Source organism: Bos mutus, chromosome 27 (genome assembly GCF_027580195.1).
Source record: "Bos mutus isolate GX-2022 chromosome 27, NWIPB_WYAK_1.1, whole genome shotgun sequence".
Classification (NCBI taxonomy): Eukaryota; Metazoa; Chordata; class Mammalia; order Artiodactyla; family Bovidae; genus Bos; species Bos mutus.
The window spans coordinates 25,357,325-25,384,979 of NC_091643.1; the positions used below are offsets into that span (position 1 = coordinate 25,357,325).

Sequence of the window (27,655 nt, forward strand, 5' to 3'; positions counted from 1 at the left end):
ACTATAAAACATTTTATGTAAACACTACCTACCTTTTTATAATTTGTCTTTTAATGTTTAAGAAGTGTATCCATCTAGACACATGTACTTCTAGTTTATTTTCACTCCTGTATAATCCTCTACTATATGAATATTTCATTAAACCTGTATAACTTTCACAGTTTTATCTTACTGATGTTTTCATGATGACTAATAAAGTTTATATATTCTCTGTTTACTGAAATCAAAGTTAATAAGCACCTTCTTTGTTTATTACTCAGATCCTTTTTCTTGTTTCTCCACTTGATGTATCCATTTCTAGTAAAGAAGTATTGACATCTCAGCCATGATTGTGAGTTGATCAGATTGCATTCTTTTAATAAATTTTTTACCATATAATTTTAAGCTGTTTTGTTCATGTGTGTAGTACCTTCTTGGTGAATCTTTCTTTGTCCCATTTAATGCTTTTGGTTCTTAATTCTGTGTATTTTCAAACACTCTTCGTATTGTTTTATTCTTGTAAGGAACATTTAATAGTTTTTTTTAAAAACACAATATGAGAGTTTCTCATTTTAATGGAGAGGTTTAACCCAATCTTGCTTATTATAATTGTGGACATGTTTGCATGAGTTTTTGCTGTATTATGTATATGTGTTATTATCTCTTTCCCCTTATCACCTGGCATTAGATTGCTCTTTCTTCCTATATCATTTCTCTTCCTCTAGTGGTTTGAAAGTTATACATCCTATTTCCAGTCTCCAAGTGGTTACATATCACTTTAACAAACTGTATGTATTTTAATACATACATCTAAAACTTGATATAAATTGGTATAAGAAAATTTACCATTCCAAAAAAAGACACATCATTGAACATGTTTTCCTCTTATCACTTTCCCCACTCCTGTTAGTATCAGGTAATTATTGGTGTTTTAATCAGTTCAGTTCAGTTCAGTTGCTCAGTCGTGTCCGACTCTTTGCGACCCCATGAATCGCAGCACGCCAGGCCTCCCTGTCCATCACCAACTCCCGGAGTTTACCCAAACTCATGTCCATCGAGCCGGTGATGCCATTTAACCATCTCATCCTCTGTCGTCCCCTTTTCCCCCTCCCCCAATCCCTCCCAGCATCAGGGTCTTTTCCAATGGGTCAACTCTTTGCATGAAGTGGCTAAAGTATTGGAGTTTCAGCTTCGGCATCAGTCCTTCCAATGAACACCCAGGACTGATCTCCTTTAGAATGGACTTGTTGTCCCTTGGCAGTCCAAGGGACTCTCAAGACTCTTCTCCAACACAACAGTTCAAAAGCATCAATTCTTCGGCACGCAGCTTTCTTCACAGTCCAACTCTCACATCCATACATGACCACTGGAAGAACCATAGCCTTGACTAGATGGACCTTTGTTGGCAAACTAATATCTCTGCTTTTGAATATGTCATCTAGGTTGGTCATAACTTTCCTTCCAAGGAGTAAGCGTCTTTTAATTTCATGGCTGCAGTCACCATCTGCAGTGATTTTGGAGACCAAAAATATAAAGTCTGACACTGTTTCCACTGTTTCCCCATCTATTTCCCATGAAGTGATGGGACCAGAAGCCATGATCTTCTTTTTCTGAATGTTGAGCTTTAAGCCAACTTTTTCACTCTCCTCTTTCACTTTCAACAAGAGGCTTTTGAGTTCCTCTTCACTTTCTGCCATAAGGGTGGTGTCATCTGCATATCTGAGGTTAGTGATATTTCTCCTGGCAATCATGATTCCACCTTGTGCTTCTTCCAGCCCAACGTTTCTCATGGTGTACTCTGCATAGAAGTTAAATAAGCAGGGTGACAGTCTACAGCCTTGACGTACTCCTTTTCCTATTTGGAACCAGTCTGTTGTTCCATGTCCAGTTCTAACTGTTGCTTCTTGACCTGCATATAGGTTTCTCAAGAGGCAGGTCAGGTGGTCTGGTATTCCCATCTCTTTCAGAATTTTCCACAGTTTCTTGTGATCCACACAGTCAAAGGCTTTGGCATAGTCAAGAAAGCAGAAATAGATGTTTTTCTGGAACTCTCTTGCTTTTTCCATGATCCAGCAGATGTTGGCAATTTGATCTCTGGTTCCTCTGCCTTTTCTAAAACCAGCTTGAACATCTGGAAGTTCACGGTTCATGTATTGCTGAAGCCTGGCTTGGAGAATTTTGAGCATTACTTTACTAGCATTTGAGATGAGTGCAATTGTGTGGTAGTTTGAGCATTCAAAGAAAGGCATTGCCTTTCTTTAGGATTGGAATGAAAACTGACCTTTTCCAGTCCTGTGGCCACTGCTGAGTTTTCCAAATTTGCTGGCATATTGAGTTCAGCACTTCCACAGCATCATCTTTCAGGATGTGAAATAGCTCCACTGGAATTCCATCACCTCCACTAGCTTTGTTCATAGTGATGCTTTCTAAGGCCCACTTGATTTCACATTCCAGGATGTCTGGCTGTAGGTCAGCGATCACACCATCGTGATTATCTGGGTCGTGAAGATCTTTTTTGTACAGTTCTTCTATGTATTCTTGTCACCTCTTCTTAATATCTTCTGCTTCTGTTAGGTCCATACCATTTCTGTCCTTTATCGAGCCCATCTTTGCATGAAATATTCCCTTGGTATCTCTAATTTTCCTGAAGAGATCTCTAGTCTTTCCCATTCTGTTGTTTTCCTTTATTTGCTTGCATTGATCACTGAGGAAGGAAAAGAGAGTTATCAACTGGGTTTTTTAATAGTATGTTTTAACTTTTACGGGAATCCTTATTTAACAATTACAGTAAGTTTTACAACCATATTCAGTCATTCATTTATTCAGCAAATATTTGAGAGCTTGCTCAAAGCCAGAAACTCTTCTAGGCACTGGGGAAGCAAAAGTGTACCACTCAGACAAAAATTCCTGCCTTCATGGAATTTATATTATCACAGAATGCTGGAGATGGAAATTTTGGATTTGTCAGTATATTTATAATCTGTAAAGGCTAGATGAGATGATTAAGGAAGTAAGTATAGATTCAAAAAAGAGAGGAAGTCCAAGGACTGGCCTAGGGCAGTATCAACAAAAGTACCAAAAAGGAACTGCCTGGGTAATAGGAGGGAAATGAGGAATGGGTGGACTTAGACAGGAAAAATTGTTGCAAGGAAAAGAGAGTTATCAACTGGGTCAGATGCTGTAAGTTGAATTGACTGAGAATTGGCCTCTGGATTTAGCAACATGGAGGTCATCAGTGACCTTGACCAGCAGTATTAGTGGAGTGGTGAAGGGGAGAACTTGCTGAAACAGAGGAGATCTGCTGTGACAAGCTGGATGGAGAGGTGGGTCGGAAAGCTTCCAAATGGGAGAAATGTGTGTGCGCTGAAGGGAAGCACTCAGTGGGAGTGGAAGAGGTGAAAACAGTGAGGTAGGAAAGGCAGGGGAGGTCACTGCTGGAGCAAGGCCCTAGGAAGAGGCTAGGTGTACATATCAAACTACTGTGATTACTAACACCTCAGAGATACGTTCGCCCACTGTCCTATCAAATAATGAGATGATATATGTGAAGGTACTTTGTAAACTTATAAAGAATCCTGTAATGTAAGCTAATGTAACAGTGCAAGTGGAGACTTTAAAATAATTGGTCAGTTACTTTTTTTTCCCAATGTGATCTCAGCCAGGGAAGTGCTTCTTGACTGATCTTTAGTTGTATATATTTCCAAATGGACATATTTACCAAGCATCAAAACATTTCCCTTAGAGGACTTTGGGATTTTCCCACACTGAGAACTTGATGTTTAACCTTTCGACCACCCAACAAGCAAAGAAAATGTTACCCCTTTTATCTTCTTAGAAGCTTTTAAATCAGCCTGAAGCCATTTGAGAAAGCCAAATGTAATACTTCCATGAACATCATTTTAGCTAGAATAAAAATAGATGTGAATAGAATCTCATGCACATCTCATAAGATTCTTGCCCAGAAAATATAAAATAAAGATATAAATTCAAATGATATTTGCTTTTTAATGTTTTATAAAAATGTTGGTACATTTGCCAATATATGGTAGGGCCTCATACCAAATGATCACCATCCAACATGAAATTAAATGCATGTTTTAATCATTCTTTACTTTAAAAAATTAGTACTGATTTGATTTCATAAAACATTTTAAAAATAAACTACTAAGCATGAGTAATTGAAATAATTTTACTCAGTACAAATGGTTTTTATTTTTCCTTCTTCCATCCTTTCTTCTCGGGTCTCCATTTCTCAGCTGCTAAAAGGTAATGTGTTTTACGGTGTTTAGATAATTGATATAATTGTTTCAAGTTATCTTTTTAGGTTATTATCAGCTTGTAGGCATCAGTTTCTCTAATTGTTAAGTAGTGAATCCTTTATCTGGCGTTTAATCTTACCTCCTTGGGAAAACCAGACCTTACTACAGAGTAAATTTTCAAATTGCTGACCTGATGTAACATGAGCCGGTGCCTTGGCAGTGAACCTTTGCTTTCTGTTATTCACAGGAAGGATAATGATGTGGCCTGAAGGCCTTCGTTTCAGTACCTTAAGAAGTAACATCCAAGTACTAGTTGCAAAGGTCTGAGCTTGGAAATTCCAGAGAAAATAATTGCATTGACACAGTATTTTTTAATTTCTTTTGGGAAGATGAGGTAATTAAAAATGTAACTTTTATCATTTCTATTGTTTCTTAAACCACTTGTCTTACTTATGTTGGCATGACTTAGAGGATCCACAGTTACCTGAAAATGATCATTATTTATTTTTATGACTAAATTATAGCTGTTATTTTACAGGTGTGTTTGAAAATTTTATTTCCATGTATATATATACAGACACAAGTATATGTTCTATTTTTGTAAGTAACAACACTGAGATTATAGAACTCAAATGTAGAATGTTTTGTAATTTCTCAGTAAAATAAAAGATAGCATTTTTTTTAGAGCTAGAAGAAGATTCCCTAAACATTTTCAGCAAACTTGAAAAGAATGTTAAGCAAATCCCATGAAATAATTTCCTAAAATGTGTAAAATGCAATTTCCCAGCAGCTGTAAAATGAAAAGGCAGTTTTGAAAAAAATTCAGTTTATACAATTTTTAAAGGTTACATTCCATTTACTGTTACAGCAAAATATTGGCTGTGTTCCTTGTGTTGTGTTGGATTGTGCATCCTTGTAACCTGTCTTACATCCAAGAGTTTGTATCTCACACTCCAGCACCGCTCTACTGTGCCTCCCTTCCCTCTCCCTACTGTTAACCACTAGTTAGTACTCTATATCTGTGAGTCTGCTGCTTTTTTGTTATAGTCAAGTCATCCTAAATTGCACCAAAACTCAGTGTACTCCCAAAGTATCAATGGAATTTTAAAAACAGAACCTCATAGATTAATTTCAAATCTCACATAGAAGAAAAGATTGCATATCAGTCAGCAAAAATATTTTTAAAAGCTTGACAGTCATATGGAGTCTTGCTTTACCTAAAGTCAAAAACATGATCAAAAGCTATACCAATTAAAGCATTATGGTATTTGAGTATGAAGAGACAAATCAGTCAGTGGAAGTGAACAGAAAGTATAAAAACTGACCCAAGTATTGATTTTCTGTTTTGCTCTATCCCATCAGATCCTCCAGCCAGATGAGCCCAGTCCTACCAGCTAATGATAACTAGAATGCTCTAGGATCAGGCCAGTTTACTGTGATGGCATGAGAAAATTGTTTTTTGCTTACTACCAATCTATGGTTCATTTGAGCAATGCCAACTTCATGGCAAAAAGATGGGGGAAAAGTGAAAACAGTGACAGATTTTATTTTCTAGGGCTCCAAAATCACTGCAGATGGTGACTGCAGCCATGAAATTAAAAGACATTTGCTCTTTGGAAGAAAAGCTATGACAAACCTAGACAGAGTAAGTAAAAGCAGAGACATCACTTTGCCAACAAAGGTCCGTCTAGTCAAAGCTATGGTTTTTCCAGTAGTCATGTACAGATGTGAGCTGGACCATAAGGAAGGCTGAATGACAAATAATTGTTGCTTTCAAATTGTGGTGCTGGAGAAGACTCTTGAGAGTCCCTTGGACTGCAAGGAGATCCAACCAGTCAATCCTAAAGGAAATCAACCCTGAATATTCATTGGAAGGACTGAGCTGAAGCTGAAGCTCCAATACTTTCATTACCTGATGCCAAGAACTGACTCACTGGAAAAGATCCTGATGCTGGGAAAGATTGAGGGCAGGAGAAGAAGGAGGTGGCAGAGGATGAGATGGTTGGATTGCATCACCGACTCAATGGACATGAGTTTGGAGCAAGCTCCAGGAGATGGTGAAGGACAGGAAACCCTGTCATGCTGCAGTCCAGGAGGTGGCAAAGAGTTGGACACAACTTAGTGACTGAACAACAACAATGTGTATTATTACACCATGTGATTTATCACACTAAATTGAGCAGAGGCAATGGAGGGACCCACACAACTGCAGTAGCTGGAGGCCCTTTTAAGCACTCAGGCTCTGGTTATCTTTTTTATATGTAAATTATATTCTTCCCCTTTAGGATATATATATATATGCCATATATATGTATACCAAATATGTGTGTGTGTGTGTGTGTGTATATCCCTTTTAGGGATAGAAATATATATTTATAAATATATGTATTTGTGGCACAAACCGTTCCCAAACTCCTCCCCACACCTCCTTTTAAGGTGATAAATAGACCAGTAGGCACCTAGTGCCATTATCAAAAATGACGGGTACTTCTGCTAAGGCAACTAGAGGTAGAACTCATACATACAGTGATGTTTTAATGAAAACCTTTAACTTCTGAAACTGTTTCTTGTGTTCAAAGAATACAAATTGTTCCACAGTTCCACGTGTTTTTTTCTTTCTTTCTCTCGTAGAATAGAGGCGAAAACCACAGGCCATGACTAAAATTTTAGGGAAGTAGTGACTGCTTAAACAAACGTAGTAGCAGTGGGTGGATGTGAGAAATCAGAGGGAGAACAACAGGCTTTGTTAATTGATTGTTGGTAGAAGTTAAGGAAAAGGAGGATTTGTCAGCATTAGTTCATAGGTAGATCAAATTGCCAGCTGCAGCAGGCAGGCAGGCTTGGTGTGCTGGGACCAGGCCTAAGGAGGGATAGTTTGATGAGAAAGCAGCAGGCACCTCATGAGCAGTAGTGGCAGCACCAGGTAAGGGCGGAAGTCACACATAAAGTTCATGTTAGGTTATAGGAAATAGGCAAAAATTGTGGTTCTGGGTGTTAGATTGAAGCATGACTTCAGATTATGGTGCAGAAGCAGTGAGTGCCCCACATCGAGTGGTCCTTTAGGAAATTCACTGGAGATGAGTCATGGTTGATGGGGGCCACCTCAACCCAAGGAAATGGCTTAGCGAGAAGAAAACAGGAGAATAAACTATGGTCACAGACAAGATTGGTTCCCCTGCCCAGAGAGGAAGAAAAAGCCCCTGAGATACAGATGTAGAAGCAGACTTAAGATGGTAGATGGATCCCTGAGGAGTATTCAGGGAAATTATTGCTTATTATTGACACTGAGTGATTGAGTGACTCCTTACCTATGTGCACTTTAGTCGCTCAGTCGTGTCTGACTCTTGCGACCCCATAGACTGTAACCTGCCAGGCTCCTCTGTCCGTGGGATTCTCCAGGCAAGAATACCAGAGTGGGTTGCCATTTCCTTCTCCAGGGGATCTTCCCAACCCAGGGATTGAACCCAGGTCTCCTGCATTGCTGTCAGACTTTACCAACTGAGCTATGAGGGAAGCCCTCCTTACCCATGGTAGAGCCCAAATAACTTCCCAATATATGGATTATCTGACTTTGCTATTAATATACTGCTGAGCTATCTTATCTCTGTTACCAGGTTGCTTTGTCTTTCTAAAGTACCATTTTCTTTCTGTCATTACTTCACTTAAGAATCTCCTAAGGCCATTTTTGTTTTCTGTCAGATTAAATCCCGGTCCTTTAGTCTTTCACTCAGAAATTGTTAACAGTTTACCTACACTTTTCCATGAATGCAAAACTTTTGTTGCAGGAAGATGATTTCCACCTTCACATATGCTGTGTAAACCTAGAATGCTCATATCTCTTCCTGACATTAAAATTCATATGTTGTTCTTCCTGTGCTTAGTTGCTCAGTCATGTCCAACTCTTTGGAACCCCATGGACTGTAGCCTGCCAGGGCTTCTCTGTCCAAGGGATTCTCCAGCCAAGAATACTGACGTGGGTTGCCATGCTCTCCAAGTGATCTTCCCAATCCAGGGATCAAATCCTGGTCTCCCACATCGCAGGCAAACTCTTTACCGTCTGAGCCACCAGGGAAGTCTTCTTACTAACCTCAGTCTATTGTGCTTTTCTTCTCTTTACTCTGACTTTCTTTTCCATGTTTGTACCTTTTGTCCCTCCAACTAGCATTTTGTCCACCTATATAGATCATATATTCTTTAAGGGCTGAGACTAGATTCTACCTGTTGTACAGGCCATTTAAAAAAGGCATTTAAAAATTTTTTTATTTGACTATTTCCATTATGTTTTTAAAAGTCTTAGTCTTCAGAGTAGTAGAAAAGATTAATAATTTGCCTGGCTTTTTTTAATAAGGTGTAACTTAGAAATATAAAATGTATTTTCCTTACTGAAAGTTCTTATTGTCTGTTTTGATACAACTTCTCAAAATATTGGATGTTTAAATAATTTTAAGTTTGTACACAGTTTGGAATGACTTAGAAGAGGCAATAAGGAGATTAAGTTTGTCATCCTAAAGAAGAATTTTTTTCTGATATAAAATGTTTTGTGTGAAATGTGTGAAGGTATAATTTTATATTGTTGATAGCCATGTAAATTGCCATAAGCTTCCTGGAAGTATCTCGATAATGTGTATGAAATGACTGTTTGACCAATAAGTTTACTCCCAGGAATTAATCCCAAGGAACTATTTATAGATACATCTAAATATTTTCACGGCAGGCCATTATGTTAATAACATTGTTTTATAGTAGTGAAGTACTATGAATTACCTAAATATTCAACCATGTGGAATTCATTAATTTAGTTAGGCAACAAACATTTACTATGTAATATTGCATTGTTACTAAAACTAGACTAGTGCCATGGAAAAATGATATATTAATTAGTAAAAAGAATCAGATAACCAGACAGTTTAGTATAACCCTGATTTTTTGGCAAAAAATTCATAAACAATTACAAGTTTTTAAATTCTGTCTTCTGAATTATATACAGTAGCTATGCATTGCTTTTGGAATCAGGAAGAAAAATATTAACAGTTTTGTTACAGTTCAAAGAAAATAAATAATAGAAATTGTTTATCTATCTACCAGGAAAGATTTTAAAAATTAAGGAAAACAAAAGAGATTCCCTTCTCCCCATACACACACACTCCTCATTCTGCTTATCTTAACTTTGGGTAGAATTCAGAGTGATCATTGGTGGTAACTCTACCCTAGTGATCTAGAGTTAGCGACTTTAGCACAAATCTAAACTCTGCTGTTAAATGGTTTCCTTAGTTGTTGCCATGAACAGCTTGTCAGGGTTTCCCTTTCTTCTTTTAGAAGATTAATAGACTACAGTAAAAAGAGTTCTAATTAAATAAGTAGGCCTATATAGAGAGTACATAGTAGGCATTCAGCAAGTGTTGGTGTTCCTTCTGAAGAAACTACTAGCTCAGAAATTTAACGTTCTCCGAGACTGAAACTAAAGAAAGAAATCACGAGTTCAAAGAGCCAGTGTAAAGTCTTCAGAATCTGAATGATATTCATAGTAGGATCTTCTGAGCGTTAATTCATTTTATTCATGTGGATATTTGTTTATGATTATGTATTTTCACCTTTTTTCTTTTGCTCTGTTAATTCCCTCTCAACGTAATTGAAGACATGTATCTTCTAGAAGGAAGTGTCGCTTCACACAGTCCAGACTTACTTGCTTTCTTAACTTCAGGTTGCTGTTGGCAGAACAGAAGTCGAAGACCTGGACCTCTATGCTACATCTCGGGAAAGGCGATTTCGTTTGTTTGCTTCTATAGAATGTGAAGGGCAGTTGTTCATGACTCCGTATGATTTTATTTTGGCTGTTACAACAGATGAGCCCAAAAGTAAGTATATTTCTCAAGTTTATCTCAACAATGTTATAACATTTTTTCTTATCTCTATTTTTTAAAATTGTGGAGCAGTGTAAGTTTTTCAGAACAACTAACCAAGTAATGTAATACTTCAAAAGATATGATGTTGTGCTACTATGTATCAAAAGATACAATGACTAATACTTCTTATAAACCCCTACTGGTATCTTTTCTTTTCAGAAATTTCATTTGTTCCCTCTTTCTCAGTACATCAGACTAAACACCCACCTTATTTTTAATATTCTTGATAAAGGTTCTTATTCTGCCAAATCAGTTCTTATATCCAGCCTGGACAGAAGAACTCAGAGAACTGGCTTTGCAGTTAGACTTGGACAAGAATTCTTCCTGTGTCTTTTCTGAATATGTCATGGTTCCTACAGTGTAAATGTAGATTGATTGTTTCTCACTTTTCCATGTGTTAAGGCAGTGGTTCTCAAACTTTTTGGCATTATGTACATTCTTACAAAGTCACTTTAATGTCTGACTTAATAGAAGACATCTGGATTCTTATATCTGCCTTTGTGTTCAATTTGTTGCAGTGTTTGTTTTCAGAAAGTATCGACAAATGAACAAAATCTGCCTAACAGATATTGAAGGAGGAAAAGGGAAGGGTATTACAAAAGCCTTTTCAAATAATCATAGATATTCTTCTTTGGTATTATATCAATACTTGGCTGCTGGTAGTTTCTTAAAGTTTAGTTGCAATGTGGACTCTGACATTTTTGTCATCTGTTTTGTTAAAATCCATTGGCCTACATTGCATATTTGAATGGCTCTTTTTTCTTTACATTAATATAATTTTGTACTATCAGCTAGAAAATATTGATTCATTAAATTACATCGATCTGTCAAATATTGCCATATTTCACTGTACAATGTTTTTTAAAAAATCACATTCACTAATACCATCAGAATCTTATCAGAAAAGTCTTTGCTTGTTGGAAAGCTGTCAAATGCATGGTGTATACAAGCTTTCCAAAATTTTAATTTTCACTTGAAATCTCATATGTTATTATTGACAACAAATATTGTCAGGTGTTTTCTTTAAGCAAGAAACTCAGATTAACATTAGTTTATTTTTTATATTTAATTAATTTATTTTTTATTTTGTATTGGGGTATAACTGATTCACAATGTTGTGATGGGGTGGATAGTAAAGGGCCTCAGCCATACATATACATGTACCCATTCTCCCCCAAACTCCCCTCCCAACCAGGCTGACATATAACATTGAACAGAGTTCCATGTGTTATACATAGGACCTTGTTGATTATCCATTTTAAACAGAACAACAGTGTGTATAGGCAACCATAAGTTCATTCCCTAAGTCTGTGAGTCTCTTTTTGTTTTGTAAGTAGTTCATTTGTATCATTTCTTTTTAGATTCCACATATAAGAGATGTCATATGTCATATGATATTTTTCATTCTCTGTCAACATCAGTTAATTTCTAATCAGTACTTCTAAGCTGTAATTAAGAATGATAACTAAAGATCAAGATATTTGTAAAAACTTTTTTTTTAAAGTATAGGGCTTTAAAAATAAATATTTACCTCTAAAAAGAAAATATGCTTCAGAGATGGAATATTAAATCATATACATATCAAAGTAGCCTATTAAAATTAGACAGACTTGTGTTTAGACCTTGGCATTTTTTATGAGCTTTGAGAACCTGAGTAAGTTATTTAGTCTTCTGTTTCTTCATTTATAAAAGTGAAAGTAACAAAGTCTTAGGAGGTTTTTTGAGGATTGAATGATATCAGTTATGTTTAGTGTAATACCAATATACAGTAGGCACTTAATACGCTTTGCTAGGTGTCATTGTTATCATCATCATTATCACTTGAATTCAGAACCATTATTTTTTAAAATCCTTAATTTTATGGCAACATTAACAGGAAAATGCTATGCCATGTAAACATTTGCTTAATAATTATAATTCAAATAAATGTTAATTGAGATATACATCAGATCACTGATTATAACTTTATGTTTGAAATCAAGAAAATTTATTTTACCTACTTATATGGAACCTAAAAGGTAAATTTTCCATCTAGAGCTAAAATAAGTAATTATTTTCATGTAGCTTCAAGTACTTTTTAATTTTAAAGAATTTATTGTTTAAAAAGTTCAGACTTAAAAGTATTAAAAATATAATGAACATCAACCTATAGCCTAAGAAATAAAATATGTCCAAAAGAATGAAGTTTCTCTTTACCTTATATATGCAGTAACTTCATTTGAAATAAAGAATTTAGAAAATCAGAGAATCCTTTGAAGAACAATCTTAATGGCTCTTTAGTTTTATTTTTTAAAAAGCCAGTAATACTGAACATGATGACATATCCGGCAGAATGAATATGTCTTTTGTGAATAATTTACCCTGGAAATCTCATAAACCCTACAAAACTCAAGAGTGTCTAACTTCCTCTTCTGATAAATACCTTCTGAACATTGCATAAGAGCATATGCATGTACTTTTGTACCATTTACTTTTCTTCCTTTCTTACTGCTATATTTCAAAAGCAACAGAATAATAAAATTATTTACATTGTTATGTTCACTATGTAAATGAAGATGTCTACGCAGTGAATGTATAAAGTATTATAATTAAAGTTAAATGCTGAAGTCTACCTTATAGACCTGTGATTTTAATCACTTGATTACAGGGTTCCATATTAACTATCTTAGGTAAAGAAAGGATGTTGTTACTGCATAGAGAAGAAAACTATCTTCATAGGAATCAGTTTGCTAAATTTTAGAATATGGTTCTTCCCTCGTGATCTTAAAATGACTTATTACATTGCTTAAAAGAGAGAAAAGTACATAGCAAAAACTGCCTATCTTATAATCTTGAATTTGATATATTATTTATATTAACTATGGTTAATTATATAAAAAAACCCACATGACCATGGAGAAAAAATATTACTTGTCATTATTGTGCTGTAGCTGAAATAGTTAATATTTACTAGTTGCTAACACAGCTGTATTATAGGACTTAATCACATTCAAACCTGGAGATAATTCTTGGACAGGCATTATATATTCACAGTGTTCAAATTTGAGCAAAGAAACAGCACTGTTGACTGCACTTATTTTAATATTATAAGACTTATAGTGTTTGAGGTCTTCAGGGATGTGAGGAGAAATCAGAAAGAGAAAGTGACCTCCAGTATTTTATTCAACTGTAACATTCTTAGAGAAGAGTGGAGAACAGGCCAAGTCTTTCTAGAACATCACCTGTTCTCTCCTTCATTTCTTTTTATCTTTGCCCTGTCCTTCCCATTCACTGTAGAGAAACCCAACCTTCAAATTGTAATCAGAGATATTAATACAGCAGAGATCATGGGTAACACCTTAAAATTATAATTTCTCTATTATTGTATATTCTAAAAACATTTAATGAATATCATTATTTGTGTTTTAAGCCCATAGGATATTTAACTTGGAGTAAGTTAATTTACTTTTTAAATCTAGAAATCTCCAAAGTGAGATGATGATTATGGAAAATATGTTTTCTACTCCACTGATATTATTATGAATAGTTTATAGTACATGAGACCAATACAAAATGTATAACATACATAGGTCCACATCTTGAGGTTAAAAAAAACTTTGCCTTTTAGATATAAAAGTCAGTGTCATGAGTTATGATGTAGATGGTTACTGGATTTTTATACACATTACATGAAGTATTTATTATCCACTTTTTTATGTTTGTTTTTTATAGTTGCTAAAACATGGAAGTCACTTTCCAAGCAGGTAAGTTAAAGCTCTTGCTATACATAGGCATGCACACAATTAAATATGTGTGTGTGTATATATATATATATACACACACATATATATATGTTTATGATGCGTACATTGTGATATGTACATGTATAAATATACATAAAGCTAAACTCAAAGGAGATTATTGGCAAATTTTGCTAAATTAAATATTAAAAATGTTGGCACACAAAAGACAGTGTCAACAATGTTAAAAGAGGTATGACATGTGAGAGAATATGCTTGCAACCTATGAACAGAAAAGGCTAAGTATCTTATAATTATATAGAAGTCCTGTAAATCAACATAAAAAAGATAATAAGAAAATAATGGATGGACATAGCCAGAGAGGCCAATAAATGTATGTATTCAGGGATATGCAAACCTCACCAGTAATCAGGGATATGCAAATTAAACCAATTATATGATACTGTTTTACACCCATCAAGTAGTCAGCTTCCAGAAATCTAACAATACCAGTAATTATCAAGGATAGAAAGGAGGAACCAGGTGAGAATGTAAGTTGGTATTTTCTCTTTTGAGAGAAATTTGGCAATATCTTATGCATATCAAAAATTCTACTTCTAGATATAAGAGAAACATTTGCATGCTTATACTAGGAGTCCTGAAAAAATCAGAAACAATATAAATGTCAATTAGTAGAAGATTAATAAAAGAATGTGAAGTAGGCATATGAAGGACAAATGAAGAAGAGCTAAAATGAATAATACATAAGACCTATGTTTATCAACATGAATAGGCCTAAAAACATAGGGTTGAATAAAGCAGCACATTGTAAAATAATATAAACTGATTTTTCTTAACATGCAAAGACCTTTTCAGGGCATCCATAAAGTCAAGACTGTCTTCATAATGAACGGAGAAGTTGCTTGTTCTGTTACTCTCATTCTCTCACAAGGGTACAGTGGCGTTTTCTAGAGGCTTCATGATGAGTGATGACATCATCACTCTGAGAGATAATAGAATATGTGCTTATGTATTTTTGTGTTTTAAAAATATATCATTTCTTGGGAATATATCGTTTCCCTGGTGGCACAGTGCTTAGGGTGCTTCCTTGGTAGTTCAGTTGGTAAAGAATCCACCTGCAATGCAGGAGACCTGGGTTTGATCCCTGGGTCAGGAAGATTCCCTGGAGGAGGAAATGGCAACCCACTCTAATATTCTTGCCTGGGAAATCCAATGGACAGATGAGCCTGACAGGCTAAATCCATGGGGTCACAAAGAGTCGAACACGACTTAGTGACTAAACTCCCACCACCACAGTGGTTAGGACTCAGCACTTTCACTGCTGAGGTCGCAGTTCAATCCCTGGTCAGGAAACTAAGATTCCACAAGCTATGGGGTGTGACCAATAAGAAAAGTATCATTTCTATTTCCACATGCATTAAATATAATTAAATATAATTCACATAAGCAATATCTCTTCTGGGTTCACAGGTTTTAAGAATATAAAAAGTTACTCAGAACTGCTCTGTAGCCATTAAAATGAAAATGAAGAATGTTTGGCAGGAAAATATGATCATGCTTACAAAACTTTACATAGAAAATTATTCAATATTTGCAACAAGAATGACAAAAAATAAATAGATAAAGAATGAAATTAAAATGAGATTAAATAAAAATTTTAATTATGGTTAATCCCTGAATCACAATCTGTTTTTATTTTCTGCACTTCCTAATTTTCCTATAACATATATATTAAGTATTTACTTAAAAAATTGTACTCAAGAAAATTGTATAAATCCTTTAAAAGGCATCTGTCAGTTCAGTTCAGTTCAGTTGCTCAGTCGTGTCCGACTCTTTACGACCCCATGAATTGCAGCATGCCAGGCCTCCCTGTCCATCACCAACTCCCAGAGTTCACTCAGACTCACGTCCATCAAGTCGGTGATGCCATCCAGCCATCTCATCCTCTGGCGTCCCCTTCTCCTCCTGTCCCCAATCTCTCCCAGCATCAGGGTCTTTTCCAATGAGTCAACTCTTCGCATGAGATGGCCAAAGTATTGGAGTTTCAGCTTTAGCATCATTCCTTCCAAAGAACACCCAGGACTGATCTCCTTTAGAATGGACTGGTTGGATCTCCTTGCAGTCCAAGGGACTCTCAAGAGTCTTCTCCAACACCACAGTTCAAAAGCATCAATTCTTTGGCGCTCAGCTTTCTTCACAGTCCAACTCTCACATCCATACATGACTACTGGAGAAACCATAGCCTTGACCAGACGGACCTTTGTTGGCAAAGTAATGTCTCTGCTTTTTAATATGCTATCTAGGTTGGTCATGGAACAACAGACTGGTTCAAATTGGAAAAAGAGTACGTCAAGGCTGTATATTGTCACCCTGTTTATTTAACTTATATGCAGAGTACATCATGAGAAACGCTGGGCTGGAAGAAGCACAAGCTGGAATCCAGATTGCCGGTAGAAATATCAATAACCTCAGATATGCAGATGACACCACCCTTATGGCAGAAAGTGAAGAGGAACTAAAAAGCTTCTTGATGAAAGTGAAAGAGGAGAGTGAAAAAGTTGGCTTAAAGCTCAACATTCAGAAAACGAAGATCATGGCATCTGGTCCCATCACTTCATGGCAAATAGATGGGGAAACAGTGGAAACAGTGTCAGACTATTTTTCTGGGCTCCAAAATCACTGCAGATGGTGACTGCAGCCATGAAATTAAAAGACGCTTACTCCTTGGAAGGAAAGTTATGACCAACCTAGATAGCATATTCAAAAGCAGAGATATTACTTTGCCAACAAAGGTCTGTAATTCTAGGTAAATGAATTCAATCCAGCAAATATTTATTTAGTCCCTACTTGCAGTACTGCAATTTAATTCTGATACTCACCATCCAGAGTTAGCATCAGATCCCACAGATTTAAGGACCCAATCCCCCAAAAGATTGCCCCCATTTCAGATGCCAGCTGCTTTTCAAGGGATCCCAGACCACCCACACTTCTGACCAAGTGGCTACAAATTCAGATAGTTCCCACAACTTCCCTCAAGTTAAATAATTTGTTAGACCGACTCATAGAACTCAGAAACATTTTGTACTTCGATTTCCAATTTATAATTATCATTATAAGGGAACAAATCAAGGCCAGCCAAATGGAGAGACACACAAGGTGTAGGAGGGTTCCGAACAGAGCTTCTGTGCTTTCTTCCTGAGGATCAGGGTATGGCCCCATCCTGGCACACCCATGTGTTTACAAACCTGAAAGCTCTTCTGAGCTTGGTGTCCAGAGTTTTTATTGGCGGTTTCATTGCATAGCTGCGCTTGATCAAATCATTGACCACACAAATGAATTCAATCTCCGTTTCTTCTCCTCTCTTCTTCCCTCCCCAGAGGTCAGGCTAGCTCACACCCCCAACCCTTGAGTCATGGGGTTGTTTTTGAAGGTCAGCCCCAATCCTGATTCTTCTCCTCAGCATAAACTTTGGTGTGGTCTAAGGATATGGAGTCTTTCTCCCAGAAACCAGGGACAAAAGCCAATCAAATTCTCTGTCTTCAATACTACTGCCTTTAAGAGACTAAGATAGGCACTGGGGGTGGGGAGAGAGAGTCCGAGCCTGAGCAGAAATACAAATTTTAATAAATTTAAAAGTCCCTAAAATTGATATGAAAGAAGATCAATGTGTCAGTTGGATGATCTAGACCAGACAGAACTAAATTATTACAAAAATAAACTGCTTAGAGTGAGTAAGGATCTGGCCAGTCACTGATTAATTGTGTGATCCTGGGTAAGTTATTTATCTTAAGACACAGTAATATATGCATAATGAGAATTTTTAGAATTAAAAGAAGTGTGTATTAGGCTATTGTTAAGCACACAGAAAAAAAAAAAAAGGAGCACACAGAAGAAACTCAAATAAAAGGTAGCTCTGATTTTTTGGTCTTAAATTTTTGCTGAGTAGAAGAAATGGAGTTTAATACATGGAAAGAGTTCAAAGGGAGAAAGAGAGGTAATATCAATATAATAGAGACAGTATAAATGAAAGTGTATAAAGAATACTCAAAATACTTTTTAATCTCCTGTTTTAACAAAAATCTTTATGGATTTACTGTTGTTTAAACATTAAGCATCATTAGTCGTTGTGAATTCTGACCTCTGTGCCATTGGTATCCTAGTGAGACAGTACTCAGCATTGGTGGCATCTGTTACCTGCCGTGCGGAAATAACAGTATGAAGGAAGTGAGAGCAAGAACTCACAGATGGACTTCAGGGACTCTATAAATCCCCTAAAAATACCTCTCCTGCCTTTGGCATCCCAGAGATTCCCTATTTGTCTGCTAACTCAGCTCAGTAATGAAAAAGATGGTTTATAAATGTCACAGGGCTTTTTAAGGTACAACGACATTGGGAAAGGGGGGAAGATCCCTTGGAGGAGGGCACAGCAACCCACTCCAGTATTCTTGCCTGAGAATCCCATGGACAGCATTTTGATATACATGGGCTATGGGCCACAGGGTTGCAAAGAATTGGACACGACTGAAGTGACTTAGGACACACATCAGAAAGGATTCATCTAAAGTGTTTCTCAAACTTGTGTACATAAAAGTCATTCATAGATCTTGTTAAAAGTAGATTCTGGTTCGGTAGGTCTGGGATGGGATCTGAGATTGTGCATTTCTAACAAGCTGTCTGGCAAGGTAATGATGCCAGGGCCTTTTAGGGAACCACACTTTTTAAGTAGCAAAAATCAGATCTGGAAAAGAAGCACTTGCTAGAGTTTCGTTTGTTTTTCATTGTGTTACTTAGCAGACTAATTTTTTTTTTAATTTCAAATTATTTCAAGTTATCTTACCAAATCCTTAATAATTTTTCACAATTAACCTATTTATAATTTTCACTTAGTTGCTCTTAACACAAGTATGCACAATAAATACAAAATTGTTTTAGTATCTGAGCAATGAGTCAAATGTTTAAATTTTGCAAAATAGTCCCGCTTCTGCTTGATTAAAAAAAAAAAAATAGCTGACTAATCAGCAATTGGAGTGTGTATTCTTTACTGAATATTTAGGTTAAAATTAGGAAAAAATTGCAACAGTGACCGTAATAACTCAATAGCCTGTTTTCCCACTTCATCTGATGTCATCATTCTTTAAGTCACTATAAAATACTCTTCATTCTTTCCCAGTATAATCTGTCGCCCAGTTGCTTCATCTACCCCAGAATTGCCTAAATCCAAATGGGCTACAGAAAACAGACAGTATGTGAAACCTGCTGATCATATCTGACCTGCATTAGGTGGGCACCATTTCTAGGGCTTCCATGGAACCATCCTTTTCTAACTGGCCCCAGAACTTAAATTCAGTGTTTTATCTTAATTAGATTTCATATATACACATTTATAATATATATATATATCTGGTGGTGCTGGTGCCCAGTCATGTCCAACTCTTTGCAACCACATGGACTGTAGCCAGCCAGGCTCCTCTGTCCATGGGATTTTCCAGGCAAGAAAACTGGAATGTGTTGCCATTCCCTACTCCAGGGCAACTTCCCTACCCAGCAATCAAACCTGCCTCTTTTACATCTCCTGCATTGGCAGGTAGATTCATTACCACAGGCGCTACCTAGGAAGCCCTGCAGTCCCCCACAAAAGAAAAGTGGGAAAAGAGAAATAAGTGAAACAAAATTGGTAAAGTGTTAATAGCTGCTAAAGGTAGGAAGTAATTATATTATTCTCTCATAATGTCCACAACACAAAGTTAAAAAAAAAAATGGTTTTGGTGTAAATTCAGTCTGTGCCTTATCTTACCAGTGATTTTTTAGGAGGTAGTTAAGGTTCTCCCCTAAAGAAAAATCTAGTCATTCCACTTAGCCTAAAGAGGTGCTGCTGCTGCTGCTAAGTCACTTCAGTCGTGTCCGACTCTGTGCGACCCCATAGACGGCAGCCCACCAGGCTCCCCCGTCCCTGGGATTCTCCAGGAAAGAACACTGTAGTGGGTTGCCATTTCCTTCTCCAATGCATGAAAGTGAAAAGTGAAAGTGAAGTCGCTCAGTTCTGTCTTAGTGACCCCATGGACTGCAGCTTACCAGGCTCCTCTGTCCATGGGATTTTCCAGGCAAGAGTACAAGAGTGGGTCGCCATTGCCTTCTCTAAGGAAGCCCTGCTGCAGCTGCTGCTGCTAAGTCACTTCAGTCGTGTCCGACTCTGTGTGACCACATAGACGGCCTCCTACCAGGCTCCTCTGTCCCTGGGATTCTCCAGGCAAGAACACTGGAGTGGGTTGCCATTTCCTTCTCCAATGCATGAAAGTGAAAAGTGAAAGTGAAGTCGCTCAGCTGTTTCCGACTCTTAGCAAACCTCATGGACTGCAGCCTACCAGGCTCCTCTGTCCATGGGATTTTCCAGGCAAAAGTACTATATATCCCCAATTAATACATTTATCTGAAATTTTTTGTAGCTCTAATTGAATTTAATGTAGCATCTTTATCACTCATTTTTACTTTTACACTTTTGGTCATTGGGTTTTACTGTTAAATGGACCACAGAGATAGTAGTATAAATACAGCCATTATCTGAGGTCTTCTAAGCAGAGAATTTTTTTTGCATTGGCATTTAAATATTTTTGGTCTATTTTATAAATAGTGGCTTACCTGTTTATTAGTATAATGATATATACTATGTTATATATTATGTTATATATGTGTTATGTTAATCAGTATAATGATACTTTATATAACAGGAATTAAATCAAATGCTATCAGAAACACCACCAGTTTGGAAAGGATCATCAAAGCTATTTCGAAATCTTAAAGAAAAAGGTAAGTTAACTTTAGTATTTATGTATTTTAGTACTGACACTGTATTGCTTATACTATTTATACATGTATATTTTCCTCATGCTTAAATAATTTTACAGTTATATATTTGTCTGTGTACAGAGAGAAAAAAACTAAAAAGAAAAATACCAAAATATTAATAATGAATGTTTCTTGATAGTGAGGTTAAGGTTACTTTATTTATGATACATTATTCATATCTTCCAACAAAGTGAACTTTAACAGTTTAAAAAAACCCTTTTTTAACCATATTGAGAAGTATTATATCTACCTACAGAAAGCATTGTTCAGAAATACTGATTTCCAAATCTATTTTTTCTTCTTTCCGTTTACTTCCAGGGGATTACAGATTTTCTTAAATTTAATCAGTATGAAAAGCTTATTGGATATATCTTTTGGCTGTACAATTTGAGCATTTTTTAAAGACAAAACTCACTGCAAAATCCAATTGTTTCAACTTACTGTATTACCCACATCTATATAACTCATTAATTCATGTATGTCCTTGCAATCAAATTATATAGCTGTTATTGCAATTTTCTTTTACAGTGTACTTTTTATAAATATTTATAGTAGAAACTAATCAATATAATTTCTTTTAATCTTAGCAAGGAATGTTTCTTAGAAATATATATTTTTATATTCAAATACAAGAATATACAAAATAAAAATATAAAGCAATTATATAAACTTACCTTTTTCTTTTCTATCACTTTTAACCAATACTGGTTTGAAAATAATATATTTAACATGAAGATAAATACTTTAAAAGAGTAATTATAAGTCATATATGTTTATCTAAGTAGAATTAGAAACTCAAATTGCTTGTACCTGGATCTCATGGACTCTGGATGGAGGAGACACCTTATCTTTAATTGTAGGCTTTTCATAACTAGGGTTTATACATCTTTGTGAAGTCTGGGCTACAATATCTTTAAAGTTCTTAGAAATTTTTTTCTGGAAGTTGTGTTAAAGATTGCCATTCAAATCTTAGAGTGGAATGATAGGATCAAGAAAGTTCAAAGCTCAGAAGAATGGGGTAAATTGGTGAATGTAAAAAGTATTTCCTTGATACCTCTCATGGGAAAATAAAATTGGATCAAATACAATCTAAGAAAGATAAATGGATGGAAGAAGGAAATTCTTTTTAGTTAAAGGGAGGCTTAAATCTGGAAGCTATAGGTTTAGGCAAGTCCTAATCCTACTTAAGTTGTGTGCAGATTTGTATATTTTTTTCAGGGAAGGTAATGTATTCAATGCTATCCCATAGAACTGTCTACAGTGGCTGGAATGTCCATATCCCTAGAGTCCATAGCCTTGAGTCAGTTGTGGCTATGAAGAACCTGAAATGGGGCTACTGTATCTGAGGAATTGAATTTTAAATTTTATTTACTTTTAATTATTTCTAAATTTAAGTAGCCCTGTGTGGTCAGTGGCTACCCTGTAGAACAGTGCAGATCTATGTCATAGTGATGGGATTATCAAGGTAATCCATGTACCCAAGTTTTAGAACCATTGGGTTAGGTAAAGTAAAGTTATAGTCTTGTTTTTTAATAAAGAGATTAGGTGGAAGAGGAATCTTTAAGTTTTTAGAGCTGTTGAAGACTAACTTACAAAGAATTCTATCAGCTTAAAATACAACCCAGCAAGAAAATGTTAGTTTTACAAAAATTTAATTGGTATGTAACATTTATGGAAACATGAATTACACAGACTTAGTTATAATAGCCAGCTGTAATGTATCAGGATATAGGAACTAAACACTGTGGTGCTTTTAAAGGAACTTCCCTTAGAATTTTTTAAATTGAACTTTTAAAGGAAACCTAGTTGGCATCTTTCTTATCCTCTTTTTCTAAAGATCACAAGTTTACTATATGCTTAGCATTTACTGTTATTTTATTTTTGACTCTGGGTGACCTTAAAACAAATTGAAAGATTAGTCTATGATTCTCCATTTTTGTAATTAAAAGCATGAATCTACAGTTCATGTTTAGTAGTATTTTCTCTTCTCCTTGACCATTTTTATTAAATTTTATCATGAGCTTCTCACTTTGTTTTTCTCTGCTGTGGATGACACCACCTCAAAAACTCCTTACTTCCAACAAGTGTCTACTGTAGTACTCATGATCAAGGTACCTACTGTTAAGTAATCCTTCACTGAGGGGACTCTTGTGTTGATTATCAATTAAAAGATGTACAGCAGGCATTGAACTTCTTTTCACTAACCGGCATCTCTTGTGTATTCCCCCACATCAGTTAGAACAACAGTCAATGAGACTGGATTGTGGAGCTACAGAGCCCATTTCCAATTCTTTTTTTTTTTTTTGAGGGATCCCTATGGAATCTAGGTATTGTATCTTTATACACGTTGACCATTCCAGAATCTTTCTCCCATAACATTCATGGCAATCAACCAGAACTATGTCTATAGGTCACAATATTCTAGTATAAACAAAAGACGGGAATGCTTTCAGGCCTCCTAGCTCAGTGCCTTCACCTCTCCTGACAGACCGCCTGACAGTGCCTCCTCTTTTCTTTGTTCTGTAACAAAGAGGATAGCCTCAAAGAGCATCAGGTAAAGTGGAGTTTTAAGGTTCACGATCTGATCATTTTTATACTGTTTTACCAAACATGAGAACTGTCTCATATCTGGATAAGTATTATTGCCTTATTCCTGATTTTAATTTTCTCAGGATCTGCTTGGAAAATCAATTAAGCCATTAATTCTAGTTTTGGGTGTTATCATTCAAAAGCAAGAATTTGAGTAACAGAATGTATATTTTTATTTACTTAACAAACTCCTTTTAAAGTTTATAATTATGAGATTACAGAGAACTCAGGATGCAATATGCAGAAAGTGTAAGCCATTTAATTAAAATTTCTTAGACTTAATAGAAGCATGAAATGTGTCAAGAATAATGAATGATAACTTAAAGGCAGAAAAGTAATAGCTATAGAGTTGTGTTTTTTGAATGCAATACAGCAGTCAAATCTCTAAGCAAGAATATCTAAATGTTTTATTCAAGGAGGTCTAAGATGTCATTAAGCACTTCACAGAGTTAACCATTTTCAACCTTCTAATCTTTAATTAGATTCATATATTGAAAGCTCTAGCAACACGTTTAAAATTTACAGCTATATGTAAATATTATTAATAATTTTGCTTTTGTGTCAATATATCTGGAAGCATTAATGTGAATTTTGTTTCTAAGAGGGCATATGAAACAAAGTAAAATTTATTTCTTGCTTCTTTTGCTCTGATCTTATGGTAATAGTTTGGTCTCATTTAAAACAATATTTAGCATCTTCTTTAAAGTCTGAATTTTTTGTAACTATTACTTACAGCTATTATAAGAATAATATTTTACTTGATAAATATGAAAGAAATATTTTATATACAGCATAACTAATACTATTTTTCTTCTAGGTGTGATTTCTTACACAGAGTATCTTTTTCTTTTATGTATTTTAACAAGTAAGTGTACTCCTTAAATCTATTTCTGATGCAGTTTTCTTTCTCAAGCATAACCTTGGGAAATAAATCTTTTTTTAGATTCTCATACTTTGAAAATCAGTTTAGTTCTATCCACGCTGTCTTGCAAAATTCATGTCTAAATGCCAGTGGAAAATGCTAAGAATAGTACTGTCAAGTGTCAAAACCATAAATATGATTACGGCTTATGGTATAGTAATAAAATGCTCATAAATTAAGAATTTAATATCCTACATCAATCCTTGTGGTTTAATCTATGTGGGAGCCTAAAGGTAAGGACGGGTAATAATTTGTAAATTTTCTGCTACATTCATTCAAATCACATTTTCTGCAAGATTAGTGTGAAAGAATGAGTCTTTTAACTACTGAGTCTATCAGGAGACCCATCATACATCCTCCACCAGCTTCATTGTTCTGTTCTTTTCATATGCAGCAATTCTTTTGAAATATATGAAGAGTTTACTAAAGTGTTAAGTTTCATTGCATTTAATGGGGGAACTTACACCCTGTAGTTCACTGTGCTCCAACCATCTATCTGACATTTTAAATCCCTGAAGTCTCATTTGTACTTTCTGTTCCTGCTACCATCAATGCTTTTCCTCAAGATCCTCCGAATAATAAAAATAATTCAGGTTTTCTTTGAAACATGAAAGCTTAGGGAAGCCCTACTTAACCACTCTCCTTAATATAGCTCCCTCTTCTACCTCTCCCTTTTTCTCCCTGTCCAGTGTTGTATTTTCTTCATAGCATGGAAACTACTTGAAAGTATTTGTTTATTGGTTTACATGTTTTTGTCTGTGTGGGTCCACAATAGCAAAGATTTTATCTTTTTTGTTCATTTCTGTATTAAGAACAGTGTCAGGTGCATGGTAGCCTCTCAGAAACTAACTGGCAAATGAACACAAGAAAGTGACTATTGGAATTTCCAATTGTGGATATTTATGGAGATGTGTTGGAAAAAAGAACATCAATAAAACTGCATCATTAGAAACCAGTCTTAAAATTCCTGTACTTCTATGATTGGAAGATAACACAGCCACTGTTTTATTCTGAATTTAGTGATGGATAATGTTATGTTGGAGTTCTGTCACCGGAAGTTTGGGAAATGTGTTGTGTATGTGTGCACACATGTGTGTTTCAAAAATTACTGCCTTTTTTTTTTTCCTTGCTTTTTTTCTCCTGGCTCAAAATCATTTAAAATGACTGAAGAAAAGTAAGTATTAATTATAATACTGCCTGAGGACGTTCCAGACTGGAAAGCCATGGATTTTGAGTCCAGTCAAGGATGAATGCCACCATGGAAATTAGAGGAGTGGGTGCCAAGGAGTATCTCAGAGACTTGTTCCAAAGTTATCTTGTTAGCTAGAACAACTTTGGATGCAAAATTAGAAGTTATAAGTCTCTGAACCAGCATAGTGGTAGGTACAAGTAAAACAAAACTGGTGAGGAAAACCACATGTTAAGTTTGGACAGGATTGGTTTTAGCATGTTAGAAAAAATCCCATATAGTGGTTTTTGCTTGCTACAGAAAAGTTAGGATATTTGAGTGCTGTGACTCTTAACACACACACACAAAAAAAACAAAAAACATTATGGGTGTTATTTAATTATAATTTTTCAATTTAAACTCTTTTTCTAAGATGAGTTCTGAATTCCAAATGAAGTCACAGCACTCAAAGACCCTAACTTTTCTGTAATTATGGGTGTTGGTTGGGTCTTCCCTGGTAGCTCAGTGGGTAAAGAATCGGCTTGCAATGCAGGAGACCCCCGTTCAATTCCTGGGTCGGGCAGATCCTTTGGAAAAGGGATAGGCTACCCAATCCAGTATTCTTGGGCTTTCCTGGTGGGTCAGATGGTAAAGAATCTGCCTGCAATGTGAGAGATCTGGGTTCGATGCCTGGGTTGGGAAGATCCCTGCTGTGGGAGGGCATGGCAACCCACTCCCGTATTCTTGCCTGGAGAATCTCTATGGGCAGAGGAGCCTGACGGGTTATAGTCCATGGGGTCGAAAAGAGTCGGACACAACTGAATGACTAAGCACACAGGAAGTGAGCTAGATAATCCATGTTAGCTGTCTATAGTTTCCAACCTCCCCCCCCGACCTTTACTTTTTATTACTTTGACTTTATTTTCCCTTCCAAACAATGCTTGTGAGGACTTCTTTCTGTGTGTATCTTCAAGATCTTTTTAAAGCTTAAACCTTGGTCATTGGAGATGGTGTAACTTTTTATTTCTTCCTCAAGTGAATGAGAATGAAAGTAAGTTTAGATTCCTAAAATACATGCAAAAAATGAACTTGCATAAAAGGCTTTCATTTCCATTATTTTCAGAGACAGGTATTACTGGTTAAGAAAGCAAGTCTATGTGCTTCGCTTTGCTGGGTTCACAATTTCAAAACACGTAGTGGCAAATGTACCTGTGGGAGGTCCCTTTTTAAACTTTTTGCCAGTCATCTCAAAACAGGTCAAATGTTTTGAAAAAGGCACGTACACTGAGATCTGCTTTGAAGGATGCGTTCAAGTTTTCTTCTGTCCAAGCATTCTTCTTTTTGCTTTAGAAGTGGAAGGAGAAGAGGTATTGAATCTTATTATAATTTTCATACAATTACAGCAGTTCATAGTGTATGAAAGTCTTTCTCAGAAAAGCAGTTTTTCCTTGTATTTGGGGGAAATAAGGAATTAATTATTCAAGTCCTTTTTATTTTATATTTCTGTATTTGAAGCCTCTGGAAGTTCAACCCCAAGTATGTAATCTCTCATGCCTGACTTTTTTTTGTGTGGGTCATTCTGTTATAATTTCCCCAGGATTTTAGGCTGGTCCATTGTGTTGTATTTTTTTTTTCTTCTGCTCTAACTAGCTGACATATTAAAAATATTTCAAATGTACTGAGATGATATTTTCTTTTCAAACAAACTGACAGACTTTGGAAAAGAAAGAATATTTATTTTTGGAAGGAAGGTAATCAGATTTTACTGTTAATGATATGCAGCAAGTATCACACAAGTAGATTTCAAGTGTATTATCAACTGTGTTACTAAGTGTGCTAATATATGAAGCAGAAGTATATATACTTACCTATAGCTTTTATTATAGTTAACTAATAGTAACATGTTGCTTTTAATTTCTTGGTTAAAGCATTTCTGCACAGAATATGAGTTGTTTACAACTAATGTGGATTTTGAACTTTGAAAACATTTTTCCATTTCACAAATACTTTCCTGTTTTTGTCTGGCAGAGCCACATGCAGGTTTTAGAATAGCTTTCAACATGTTTGACACAGATGGCAATGAGATGGTGGATAAAAAGGAGTTTTTGGTGGTATGTATATTATTGGTTACATTTTATCAATACATATATTGCTTACTTATATTTTTTATGTTTTTGCATTATTTAGAATACCACTGTAGAAAAAGGGCTCCGCTGGTGGCTCAAACAGTAAAGAATCCACCTGCAATGCCA

The 27,655-nt window shown here is 35.7% G+C and overlaps 1 protein-coding gene across 6 annotated transcripts in view; it reads left to right on the plus strand.

The window, feature by feature from the left end:
- MICU3 (mitochondrial calcium uptake family member 3) overlaps window positions 1–27,655 on the plus strand; it is a 93,231-nt gene that overhangs the window by 33,226 nt on the left and 32,350 nt on the right. For 5 of the 6 annotated variants that reach the window (XM_070364354.1, XM_070364356.1, XM_070364352.1 and 2 more), the window contains 5 exons: window positions 9,940–10,093; window positions 13,853–13,884; window positions 20,607–20,685; window positions 24,131–24,178; window positions 27,432–27,514. In XM_070364354.1, coding sequence (XP_070220455.1) covers window positions 9,940–10,093; window positions 13,853–13,884; window positions 20,607–20,685; window positions 24,131–24,178; window positions 27,432–27,514 — 396 coding nt within the window. Of the gene's footprint in view, window positions 1–4,490; window positions 4,633–9,939; window positions 10,094–13,852; window positions 13,885–20,606; window positions 20,686–24,130; window positions 24,179–27,431; window positions 27,515–27,655 lie in introns of those variants that run through there. The other variant, XM_070364355.1, reaches the window with a different exon arrangement.